This window comes from Hemiscyllium ocellatum, chromosome 7, assembly GCF_020745735.1.
Source record: "Hemiscyllium ocellatum isolate sHemOce1 chromosome 7, sHemOce1.pat.X.cur, whole genome shotgun sequence".
Lineage (NCBI taxonomy): Eukaryota > Metazoa > Chordata > Chondrichthyes > Orectolobiformes > Hemiscylliidae > Hemiscyllium > Hemiscyllium ocellatum.
Window position 1 is genome coordinate 89,159,806 of NC_083407.1, and position 12,470 is coordinate 89,172,275.

Below are 12,470 nucleotides of genomic sequence, written 5' to 3' on the forward strand. Positions count from 1 at the left end.
ACCCTCAGCAGATGCATTCTCAAGGCATTCTTCCTCACTCTCCACCAGCACGGAGACATTCATTTCAAAGGTAATCTACTGAGGACAGGTTCACTGTTGTACTCTGGCAAGCACCGCACTGACACAAATCTCAGTGTGAGGACGGGTCTTTATCTCCATAATGTTGATGCTGTGATCACTCCTACCAATACCCAAATGAACAGACACATTTGCAACAGGAAGAATGAGGACGAAACAAAATAGGTCTTTCTCTCATTTAGTTATAAGTTGACTTTAACTAGTCAAAAGTGCAGTTTGGTAGATATGTCCTTCAGGACTCATCCATGCTGTTCCGTACCAGTTCTACTGAGGCACCCAAATAGAACTCCCCCGCTCAGAATACATTCTGTGCCCTTGCATCCCTCATTTTCTCTTTCAAATATTCCTCAACATGAAGGAATATTGATTCATTAGTTGAGGATGATGATAGATGATGGCACTGAAAATAAAGAAAGAAGAATTTGCATTTACGTAGCACCTTTCGTAATCTCAGAATATCTCAAGGTTCTCCGCTTATAATACTGTATGAAATAGTCACAGAAACAGATGGCGGGAGTAGATCACTTTCTCGCAAAACTTGTTGAAATAGGTTTGGTGTGTGATATGTTTTCCAAAGTGTTTTTGATCTAATGAATTATATTCTCCTGGAGAATTTCTTGTGTGGCTACCACTACCCCATAAGACTAAAGTCATCTGAATATCTCCCCTACCCAGACCCTGACCATGCAACGTTCTACAACTCCTTTCCAGTCACCTCTCATGCCTCCGCCAATCATATCTTATCCAAATAAATGTCTCCTCATCCCTTGGTGCTGCAGGTGTTAAATTGCTAATGACCCCACTTTCCATCTTGTCTACTGCCTTAGTTGATGTTGTTGTTGGTTCCCTCTTTTCAGGTACTGTCTGCCTCAGTGGGGAAAGTGATACAAGTTGGGGACTAGGTGTTGCAAGTTAACACTTTTGCAGGCTGCAGTTGCACTGATAGAACATTGGAACCTGTGAGGCTGAGTGAGCTGAAACAAAGTAGCCTCAGCAATCTTGGTGCATTACTTAGCAGAGTAAAATCAAAAGATCGGCTGGTTCTAATTAATAGGATGAGCCAGTTTGAACCATACAAATCCCTGCAGTAGATAGTCTCCTCAGCTGTTCTGGATGTGTGGTGGCCCACTCATTTTCTGCATTTCTAAATGCTCCTTTTAATGATGATATCACTAAGGTTATTGTCGTAAAGCATTCTGCATGAGATCACCAACTGCAAGTACTATTTTGCACAATTATTATGCAAACCCCAAAATTGAACAATATGATGGTGTAATGGAGAGTATTTTATTAGGATGGCAAATATTTTACAATGACAAGCTAGAAATCCCTCATTCGCCTGAAAGATCCAATAGTTGAGCTGTAGCCTCCCCAGTCACTGTATCTCCTGTATTCACCGGGTCTCATGAAGTACTGTCGCCCTCTATAGTTGGGATGTTCATAGAAGATCCAGTAACCATCCATCACATGGCAGGAGTGGATGTCACGGTAATGGAAACGATCGTAGACAGATGGACAGTCATCCATGAATTCCATCATCTGTCCTCCAAAGTCAGGCCTCTCGTAAATCCTCATTCTGTAGGAGCCTCCTCGGTACTGGAATAGAAATAAGATGTTATTGTAGATATATACTTAATATATACAAAATAGTTAGCCATTGTTCAAATGGACAGTAGGTATCATTCCCTGAAAAAAAAGGGAGACACAAACACACACAGATCTTGGTTCTCAGGTACTACCTTATACTACTAATCGGGAGGGAGAGTGAGCAGACCTCCATGAACTGCTCCAGTTTTCTCAGGGACTGAAAACACACTTGGTATTCATCTGCATTTCACATCGTGCCAACTGTACTAGCCTAATCCCACATATGGCAGTAAACAGAAAGCAAGACTGATATATAACAAGGCCCATTTGATGACATTAACCATGGGAGCAAAACTGAGGTGACCTATTATTATCAGTTTAATAGGTTGCTGTGTTTGAAGCTTCTATATAATCTTGTGCAGCTAATCACAAAAGTGCCTGTAAGAGTACATGGAGATTAATATTAGTTGGACACAGACTGAAGTTTATCAATGTCCATAAAATTCTTTTGCGATTGCTGTCATTTTGTGTTTCTCCAAGTAGGACAATCTGTTCCTTCCTATATAATTTATTAAATAGTTAAAATTAGCTGAATTGAGTAAGTAAAATTATATCACTTAACAGATTGTATTCAGTTATCACTTAGTCCAGCTGTAGATTACTTTATTGTTTCAATTTGGATGGACTGCCATCATGTGGTACACAAAGCTAAGTTTACACAACTATTGCTTTAAGAAACAAACTGCCTAACTTAATCTCAAGATCAAAGTTACAGAGGCTTTTACTAGTTATTGGTAGTGACAGAAACATGTGGATTAGTAAATCAGATCAGATGGGTGACAGACAGACAGTCTACTGCCTGCTAACACCATTGGCAGAAGTTAACTTCTGGCCTGCGGAAATAGCCAATGATTGTACAGACTTGTTGCTCATGATTTAAAATTTTGAGCATTTTGATCATACCTCAGTGTTAGTTTGGGTCAGAAATGCAAACCACCAGAAATGACTCACATATGAGTAACTGCGACATGACCTGACACAGTCATTGAATCCCATCCAGCGCTGGTAGTCAGGATACTCTCCCCTGGTCAGAACATACTGGTATCCCATGTAATTGGGTTTCTCATACACCACCCACCAGTCACTCTCAACACGGATGGAGTTACAGCGGCTGAAGTAGGAGTGCAGGTCGGCACAGTCACTGCTGCACTCATAGTGCCGTCCCTGGAAGTTCCTGTCCTCGTAAAAGATGATCTGTGGAAAGAGATAAGTCTTTGTAAATTACTCATTTCTCAAAATCAGCAATACTTTATAGAAAATTCTGACAACATATAAACAATGTCATTCTTGCCTTTCCCATTATGAGCTCAAAGCTTAGAAACTGACTGAGTATTTCAGCTCCTCACACGGCTTGGTATTTATATGCTGGGTAGAAATGCCTCTCTGGGCCATACTTTTGTTATTGTAATGAGCACCATAGTTTAAAATCAGCACAAAAGCAGAAAAAAACCATGTCATGTTCACGCATTGTAAAGCAAACTATTTTAAGGCACCAATGTAGCATTGAATGTGTTTTGCCTCCATGCCATTTTAATTGTGTGAAGAAGGCAACACGACATTGAACGCCATTATGTTTCAATTACTGTATCTGCACAGAAGTTCTCGAACAGTTGTCACTAGATATTCAATCAGGTACACTTCCAAAAGGTTGGGGTAGTGACTGAAGTTGACCTTTAAACTGTTCAAAAGACAGATGTATACATCCAGAACAAATTCCTTTATTTATAGCACTCTCTGTCATGCCTAATCTGTCATTGCCAGGGTGATTTAATTCTGTATTGTTCTCCACAATCTATTAAAGATTTATCACTGCATGTATCTATTTGGTTTTGTGCATGTTATTTATTAACAGAAATTACAGCCTATACTCAGTAGCCTACCTTAATTAATGTCCATTGATCTTGCTTCTATTTTGTTGCATTAGGTTCCAAGTTTCAGTCTAGCTGAGACCATTTTGCAGTTATAAGCAGACCAATCAAAAGACAGATGATGGTGTGATCATACACATTAGAAGCCCTGACAGAATTTCAAGCCTGGACGGAATTTCACATTGGCCCCAAGGTCCCGTATTTCCCACGGGAGCCTGTGCCCCACAACCTGAGCCGCCTCCGGAATTTTAATTTTGTCCCTATTAAGGACGTAAAAAGGCGGGCCCTGTATCGACTGCTGCTGCACACTGTCCACCTTTTTTCCTTCATCCACCGTCCGAACATGCCTTGGCGTGCCCATTTGCCACCAGGCGGTGAGGATCCCCAGTGGAGGGCTCTCTATGCGGAGTCCTCCCCCTTTCTCTTGGGGATCTGGGGTGGAGGGTGCTGCACACAGCGGTCCCCTGCAACCGCAGATTGCGTTGGTTCACGGACTCCCAGCCCAACTGCTTGTTCTGTGGTGCTGTGGAGTCCGTGGACCATGTGTATATTGGGTGTGGTCATTTGCACTCCCTTTTTGATTTTCTTAAAAACCTCCTCCTCTGCTTTTGGTTGCACTTCAGTCCCACGCTCCTGATCTACGAGCACCTGGTACGGAGGAGGGAGTGCAGGTCAGAAGACCTCCTCGTGGGTCTGCTCCTGGGCCTGGCCAAACTGGCCATAAACAGGTCCAGGCAGCGGGCCGTGGAGGTGGTCTTTAGGGCCGACTGCCTGCCCCTCTTCCGCGGTTACGTTAGAGCCCGGGTCTCCCTGGAGAAGGAGCATGCAGTCTCCACCAACACCCTGGAGTTGTTCAGGGAGAGGTGGGCGTCGCAGGGAGTGGAGTGCATTATTTCCCCCTCCAACTCTATTTTGATTTAATCCCCGCCCTCCCCTTCACTGTTTGATCACACAGCATTGCCCTTTGATGTGAAGGGCACTGCTTGTCACTGGCCTCTCGGGTGTTTCCTTTCTTCCTGGTGGTGGAAAGTGAATAAAGATTTGTGCACCTCGTGTCTTTCACTGTGTCTTACACTTGCACACACACACAACATGGGTGCTGGGGGATAAAAATAAGCACTACTGCAGTTAGGCGGTAGTGTGAGGGTTTAAAAAAAACAACAAAAACAAAGTCATACACATTAGAATCCACATACTTTTGGGAGGTAGCTTGATTCTTTTAGTAATAACTAAACAAAAATCAAAGTTAAATATCACACAATACCAGGTTAAAGTTCAACAGGTTTATTTGGAAGCACTAGCTTTGGGAGCACTGTTCCTTCAGAGCGATACTCCACAGCCACCTGATGAAGGAGCAGTGCTCAGAAAGCTAGTGCTTCCACATAAACCTGTTCAACTATAATCTAGTGTTGTGTGATTTTTAACTTTGTACATCCCAGTCCAACACCGGCATCTCCAAATCAAAAAACAACCTCAGTGCAACATTGATCTGACCCTATTTGGAGAAATAAGTAATGTTACAACGAGAGTCTGAAGCAATGGCAAATATAATACGAGAAGAAATCATACTCAATGCTAGTTAATGGTCCTCACATCAGTGAACTGTGTTTCTGTAGCGAAAAGGGAACTGATGGCCGTCATTTGTTGGACTGAACCAGACACAAGCGGATTGCAAGGTTCAAGCAAAATGCTTCACGTGTTAAAGATCTGAAATTGAATTGCTCAAGAAACTCAGCAGGTCTGGCAACATATGTGGAGAGAGAAAACAGTTAATGTTTTGAGTGTGGTGTGGCCTCTTTGGAACAGATTGCGGAAACTTGGCTACAAAATAATCAGGTTTGGGTATTAAATATTGTAGTTATCCCATATTTGAAGAAAATAGAGAGGGCAAGTGAGGGAGTTGGAGAAGCTGTGATTATCAAAGATGATTTAATGGTCACAAAAAAAACCAGTTATTTACAAGATAAAAATTAGAATGTATATGAATCAAGATAAAAATAATAAAGCATCAATCGCATTTGGTGAAAGATAGGTGATTAAAATAAGATGCACACAACTTAGGGAAATGAATGAAATAAAATACAATAACAATGTTATAAGATTTCATATAATCTGATGTTAATTAGAGATAAAAGATAGGCACAATGGTGAAGGGATAACAGGCAAGGGAATAGAGTTCCTCCAATGTGTCCATAACTCCTTTTTCTACAAATATAAAGAAAAACCCAGCAATGGAAGATTCATTATTGGATTAAAGAATGGGCAATGAACTAGAACAGACAGGAGAAGTAGATGATACTTCTCAATAAAATACATGTTCAAAGGAAAACAGAGAATGTCTTAAGATGAAAACCAAGTCAACAGGTTGGAATAAAAGTGATTTTAAGAGGCTACGTTAAGTTAGTAATGTACCCAACATCTTATTTGCATAATTAGTGAGAAGAAAAGCAGAAAATATTGTGAGAAAACTTAGTTGATCTTGAGAAGGTGCTAGTAAGCTGCTTCTTGAATAGCTGGAGATCATCTAGAGATACTGCCAGAAACATTGTTATTCAGAGACAGAGGGGAACAGCAACATAGTTCCAAGTCAGGATATTATGTGTCTGTGAGATGAATTTACAGATGATGAGGTTCCCATCTATCATTTTAGATGGCAGCAGTCTTGAGTGTGAAAGGTGCTGATGTTGGAAGATTGGTGAAATACCACAGTGCATATGGGACACACAGCTGCCATGGTGCTTTAGAGAGAATGGACATTTAGGTGTTTCTGTGGTGCCAAGCAAGCAGACTGCTTTGTCCTGAATAATGTCAAGCTGCTATGCATGGTTGTAGTCATACTCATTCAGTAATTATTTTACAGTATCAGCAGCCCCACAGGCAGAAATTCCCTTTACATTGTAATCACTGTCAAGATAATTTTGATGGACTATATGCCAAGCTTCTGTTATGTTATTAACTTCCTAAATCCTCTGCCACCATTGAAACCTCAGATTAATGTGAAGAGTGTTCAATTCCATGCACAGTATCTCCCAATTATTAGATAGCACTGCCATTCACTAGTACACCCAGATCCTTTACAATTACAGTTCTGGTGTTTATTACACTTTCCTGATTTCCAGACATTGTACCTGACCCGACTTGCTTTTGATTTTTTGCAAGGTCCATCTTGATTTAAGTAGAAAATTTTCATAGTTTTATTTCCATTCAGATTTTTAAATTAATAATATGCAATATGAATGTTAAAGGGAACAGCTCTGAAACCAGGGCTCTCCTCAACCACTTTTTATTATTGAAGCTATTATATTTTCATGACTCTCTCTCTGTCTCCCTCACAAGCATTATTTCTACCTCAGTTCATTCAGTTGTTTGCAAATCAGCATTACTCAGTGGTCACCAAAAGCAAGCAGCTTATCAAAGTCTACATGAACAATAACATCGTAAGTTTCAATAAATCCCTAAAGACCTCCAGTAAGGATGTGTTTATTTTATGATTGCATCTTCTTTTGTGTCAATTAATGTCTTTGATTAAGGTAGTCTTTTAACAGTTCCTCCAAAACAAATGTCTAATGTATGATTCTATAATTGATAGCACTTTCCACTAATCTTTTTAAACTTGATGTTAATTTTAATTTCTCTCCATAATGTTGGTACAAATCCTGATTCTAAAAAATTCCTACTAAAGATGGCGGATTTTCTTGAAGTATGGCTGAAGGCCCTTGGTCTTACCCTGTTCCTGTTCCTTAAATAGTTTATTCAGTTCGCTTTCAGTAGCAATCTCTAATCTATGCTTTGATTGAACAGTGATAAATGGAAGTGAAAGTAAACAGTGTAACTGCTGCTTTTCAGTTTATATCTGTGCTTTAATTAATATTGCACGGACACTGATCAGAAGAGACTCAAAATGAAACCGCTGTTTCTTGTCTTCAGTAGTAAAATGTGTCAGAGGTGTGATTACCACGTACGTGATCTCACTGAGAATGTGAGATTCGGCAAGTCTTATGATCATCAACTCGTATTTTATCGTATCAGCAACCTTTGAACTATGGCTAGATCAGAAATAGTGATACAACAACAAATGAAAGAACAATTTGTAGAATTTAAAAGAGTGTTCAGGGATAGAATCAACTTTGTGGAACTGAAAAGAAATTAATGAAGGAAGATTCCACAGCTAAATATTTTAATTTTAAAATGCATTATTAAGCGTATACATTATGTGGTCAATTGCTCACATCCTGTTGTGTAAAAGTATGTCTGAATCAATGGTATGACATTGTTCCTGAAAACATATGAAGATATGTAAATGATGGGCAGGAAAATACCACCTTGGGTCCTCAAACCTGTCCTACAATTGTGATGGATGAAGTATCATGAGGGAACAGTTCCTCCCTCCTCACAGACACATCTGGCTATCCAGGCTATTGAGGGAGTGCAGCGTAGGTTCATGAGGTCAATTCCTAGAAAGGCGGGACTACCTTACGCTGAAAGACTAGAGCGACTGGGCTTGTATACCCTTGAGTTTAGAAGACTGAGAGGGGATCTGATTGAGACATATAAGAGTATTAAAGGATTGGACAACCCTGGAAGCAGGAAACATGTTTCTACTGATGGGTGAGTGCCGAACCAGAGGACACAGCTTAAAAATATGGGCTAGACCATTTAGGACAGAGATGAGGAGAAACTTCTTCACCCAGAGAGTGGCAGCTGTGTGGAATGCTCTGCCCCAGAGGGCAGTGTAGGCCCAGTCTCTGGATTCATTTAAGAAAGAGTTGGATAGAGCTCTCAAGGATAGTGGAATCAAGGGTTATGGAGATAAGGCAGGAACAGGATACTGATTAAGGATGATCAGCCATGATCATATTGAATGGTGGTGCAGGCTCGAAGGGCAGAATGGCCTACTCCTGCACCTATTGTCTATGGTCTATTGTCATATTGTCTATCACCTCCTCCTCTCTCCAACAATCCACTGGAACACCACCATTTATCGTCCACTGTCATTAGAAACTCATGAATTCAAACCTTCTCATATCCTTTAACTTTTCTTTCAGCTTTGAAGTCTTTTTTCCAAAGAAATGTCAGAATCATAAACAAAAAGTGTGGCGTTGGAAAAACACAGCAGGTCAGGCTGCATCCAAAACCAGGAGAGTCGAGAGTCGACGTTTTGAGCAAATGCTCTTCATCAGGAATGTTGCGAGGTGGGGTGCTCAAGTAGGCCGAGAGATAAATGGGAGGGATGTGTGACTGGGGAGAAGGTAGTTAGGAATGTGATAATAGGTGGATGAAGGTGGGGTGTGATGGTGATAGGTCGGAGTGGAGGGTGAAACAGGTAGGTGGGAAGGCAGATGGACAGGTAGGACAGTTCAACAGGGCGGTGCCAAGTTGGATCAGGATGAGGTGGGGGAAGGGGAGGTAAGGAAACTGGAGAAGACAAAATTAATTTAGTGTGGTTGGACCGTCCCTAGTGGAAGATGAGGTGTTCTTTCCCCAGGCCCTAGGTGGCTAGGATTTGGCAGTGGAAGAGGCCCAGGCCTTGCATGTCCATCGTGGAGTGGGTGGGGGGAGTGATAGTGATGTCAGAATCAGAATCAAAGCTGACCTCCATCAATTGCCCTGAGAAAAGGTTATAATCCTGTTAAATTAACTCAATATATGTTCTATGGAGTTGTGGGAGAAAGTGAAGTTACACTAAATGATGCATAAGCATTCTAGTTAAGGTGTTTTGATTATTCTTCCAGATTTCCCTTAGCTAAAATGATATAAAAATCTTTTACAATGATTCGTAAAATTACAAGTTGATTTCAATACAGAAGGAAGCCATTTGATTGCCATGTTTGTACAAGACTGAGAGGCACCATTTTTATCCCAAACTTCCAACCAAGAGCTCTGAGACAGTGAGTGGAAACTCCTCAGGCACTTACCACTTTGGTGAGAAAGTTGCGAACATTGTTGGAGTTTGTCAGTGAGGTGGTTGTCAACATCCAGATTAAAGTGTCCCATTTTCCAACCAATTATAGAGCACCAACATGAAAGTCTCATTATTGAGCAGCAAGAGGCCTAATTGCACACATTATCATGCACTAACATCTCACTATTATTTCAGCTCTCCTCACTTCTAAGCACACTCCCATTCTCCCACCTACAATGCCCGATATAAAATCAGAACAGTAACCTGACAAGTTGAACTCCGGCCCTCCATCTTTGGAGATGAGTCCCCAACATCTCGGAGTCTACTCCATGAGTAATGATGGCATGCACCAAGCATCTACAGGTATTGGCACCAGAGATGTACCAGCTGCACTACAACCACATGACACATCTTCAGTCCATGTACAATATGATGCTGCACTTCAATGCTGCAATTTGGAGCACCTCAGTAACTTTCATTGTAATGCTACTGTCAGGATACTGGGACAGGAACACGTATCATGGATTTGACCAAGGTGCATCTCAGGGCTCTTTGCTCGTTCTCTTAGCTCTCATTAACTTTGCGCTGCCATGGACGCACTGTGCATTTCTGCCTTGTGTTTTTATGCTTTTCCCTCTCAACCACATGTTAAAGGCTCACAACACTTATACCCTGCCTTACCTCTTACTGCACACAAGACCAGGCAAGTGTCATAACTTTCAGCAGTGAAGAGGTTGGACATGTTGACATACATCACCAGACTACATCAGTCTCACATCTGTATCATGTGCCAGGAGTATATGCAGCAAGACCAATATATGTGCATTAACCAAATGGCCGTGTCGCAAAGTCGAAGTAGAATAGTCTTCCATCAAATCACAGAGATGCCCTTCATCGATAGATTTCCAATGCAATCAGTCAGGGGTGGCGTCCAACATCAGTCTAGGGGCATGGTCATGGTCACTTTGCCACTTGGGGCTGGCAGAGGTCAGGTTTCTATCATCAAAAGGGGGCAAGGAGCTCAATGTTGGTCTCTTTACCACCCATCTTGACTTTCTTTCTGCCTGATTATGAGCCATTTCTCTTGGAATAAGAAAAAGAGAGGGTAAAGAGGAAGACTTTTGGAAATCTGTCAGTTTTGCCAAAAGAGCCGAGGCAATCTGCAATTAATGTAACCACAGAACTAATGAGGAACAAGAAGCCATCCCTCTCTTAAATCCTGTTCTACCCAGAAACCTTCTCTCTCTCAATGCCTGTTTTTTCTAGAAACTTTCTCTCTCAAAGCCTGTTCTACTATTGAGGCTACCTACATAAATAACTCCAAATATTCAGCTACAGAAACTATTGCAACTGATAATTTTGATTTCAAATATCTAACCTCGTCCCCTCTCACAAAGAGAATCTGCAGCAAGTAATGAACAAATTTGAATTTTAACTTGATAAACATGTTTTATCTGTAATGACTTTTAATCTTTGCATTTACATTTTATCTAATAAATGTAATATATTTTACTTATTAGCAATGGTTGGATCAGAAACTGACCTTCATTCTCACTTCAAACTAAAGCTCTGCTGCTCTTTATCTTTTGCATTGGAACATTAAAAAAAAATAAAATAAACTAACGAGCAATACAAATTGGCAGTTGGTGGAGCATGTTCTTGTGCTGTGATTGTGCCTGGCACCATTGCACCCTAGGAAATCTATCCCAGATCCCAAACCCACCTCAGATACCAATGTTCTACTTCCTGTCACCTCTGGTGTGCTGCTAATCACCTCAGATCAGTTACCTGTATTTCTAGATACTTCTAGGAGAAAGTAGGACCCGATCTTTGGGTGACCATCCTCCAAAGTGGACTTTAGGACAGACAATAATGCAAAGTGGCCAAGCAGAGGCTGATGGCCAAGTTCGATACTCATGGGGATGACCTCAATCGTGACCTTGGGTTCATGTCACATTAGAGCTGATCCCACTGCACTATACACTCTCTCTCTCACATACACACACAAGCGCACACACACTCTTACTTACTCACACACTCATGCAGATCCTTTCTCATACACAAGCTCTCTCTCATACACACACACATACATACCCCACACTTACACCCACACACGCACCCTCTCACAGGCTTATACCCCATCACACTTACACACATACTTTACAAAGCTTACACGTATGCAAACACACACTCTCTCACGGGCACTCACACCCACACACACACACACTCACATGCATACACTCACCCTGTCTCTCCTGCACATGCACACATAAAAGGCTATGGGTTGAATTTGTATCTGCAGAATTATATTTGCAAATATGTTCTATTTTGCTCAAAAAATGCATAACCTAGAGTCAATCCATGTAATAATCTATAAATCCCACTTTAGAAATAGAACCAGTCTGACTCAAGATTGGGGGAGGGACAAACTTTAACCCTGTCCCTTTAATACATTATCTGAGCTGAGATGGCACCTTTTGTTAGAAAAGCTAACATTATTTTGAGGATGTGACTTAAAAGAAGTTCTTGAATTTGCATAATAAAGAACTGAAATGAGCAATACCATTATAAAAGATGAAAGACATAATCTAGGTTCATCATTTCAGCTGCATGACACTGTAATCTTTTGCTATACATTATGTGTCTTACGATCCTGCTTCACAGCTACCTGATGAAGGAGCAGCGCTCTGAAAGTTAGTGCTTCCACATAAACCTGTTGGACTACACCAAATGTTTAATTTTGTCTACCCCAATCCAACACCGGCTCCTCCAAATCATAGCCTCAACAAGACTTTGAAAATGTTTATCATATTTTCTCTGAATTGTCTTTACTTTAAGAAGAACAATTCTAGCTTCCCTATCTACCCATGCAATTAAAATCCCACAGCTAAAACTATTCTCCTGAATCATTTCGGCAACATCACTAAAATTAAAAATGCTTCCTCAAGCATTTTACCAGTATATAAAGTAATATT

The 12,470-nt window shown here is 40.9% G+C and overlaps 1 protein-coding gene across 1 annotated transcript; it reads right to left on the reverse strand.

Annotated features, from left to right (window-relative positions):
* Positions 1–1,398: 1,398 nt before the first annotated feature.
* Positions 1,399–3,923, reverse strand: LOC132817190 (gamma-crystallin S-1-like). The gene is made up of 3 exons (XM_060827467.1): positions 3,903–3,923; positions 2,677–2,919; positions 1,399–1,674 (listed from the first exon to the last, which is right to left on the reverse strand). Exons 1-3 carry the CDS (start codon positions 3,921–3,923, stop codon positions 1,399–1,401), a joined length of 540 nt encoding a protein of 179 aa, XP_060683450.1.
* Between the last annotated feature and the right edge of the window lie 8,547 nt (positions 3,924–12,470).

Coding starts and splice junctions, on each gene's coding strand:
- LOC132817190 (XM_060827467.1), bottom strand. CDS start 3,923: ATGAAGGAAAAAAGGTGGACA. Junction 2,920..3,902: donor TGAAGGAAAAAAGGTGGACA/GTGTGCAGCAGC, acceptor CTCTTTCCACAG/ATCATCTTTTACGAGGACAG. Junction 1,675..2,676: donor CATGTCGCAGTTACTCATAT/GTGAGTCATTTC, acceptor TTTCTATTCCAG/TACCGAGGAGGCTCCTACAG.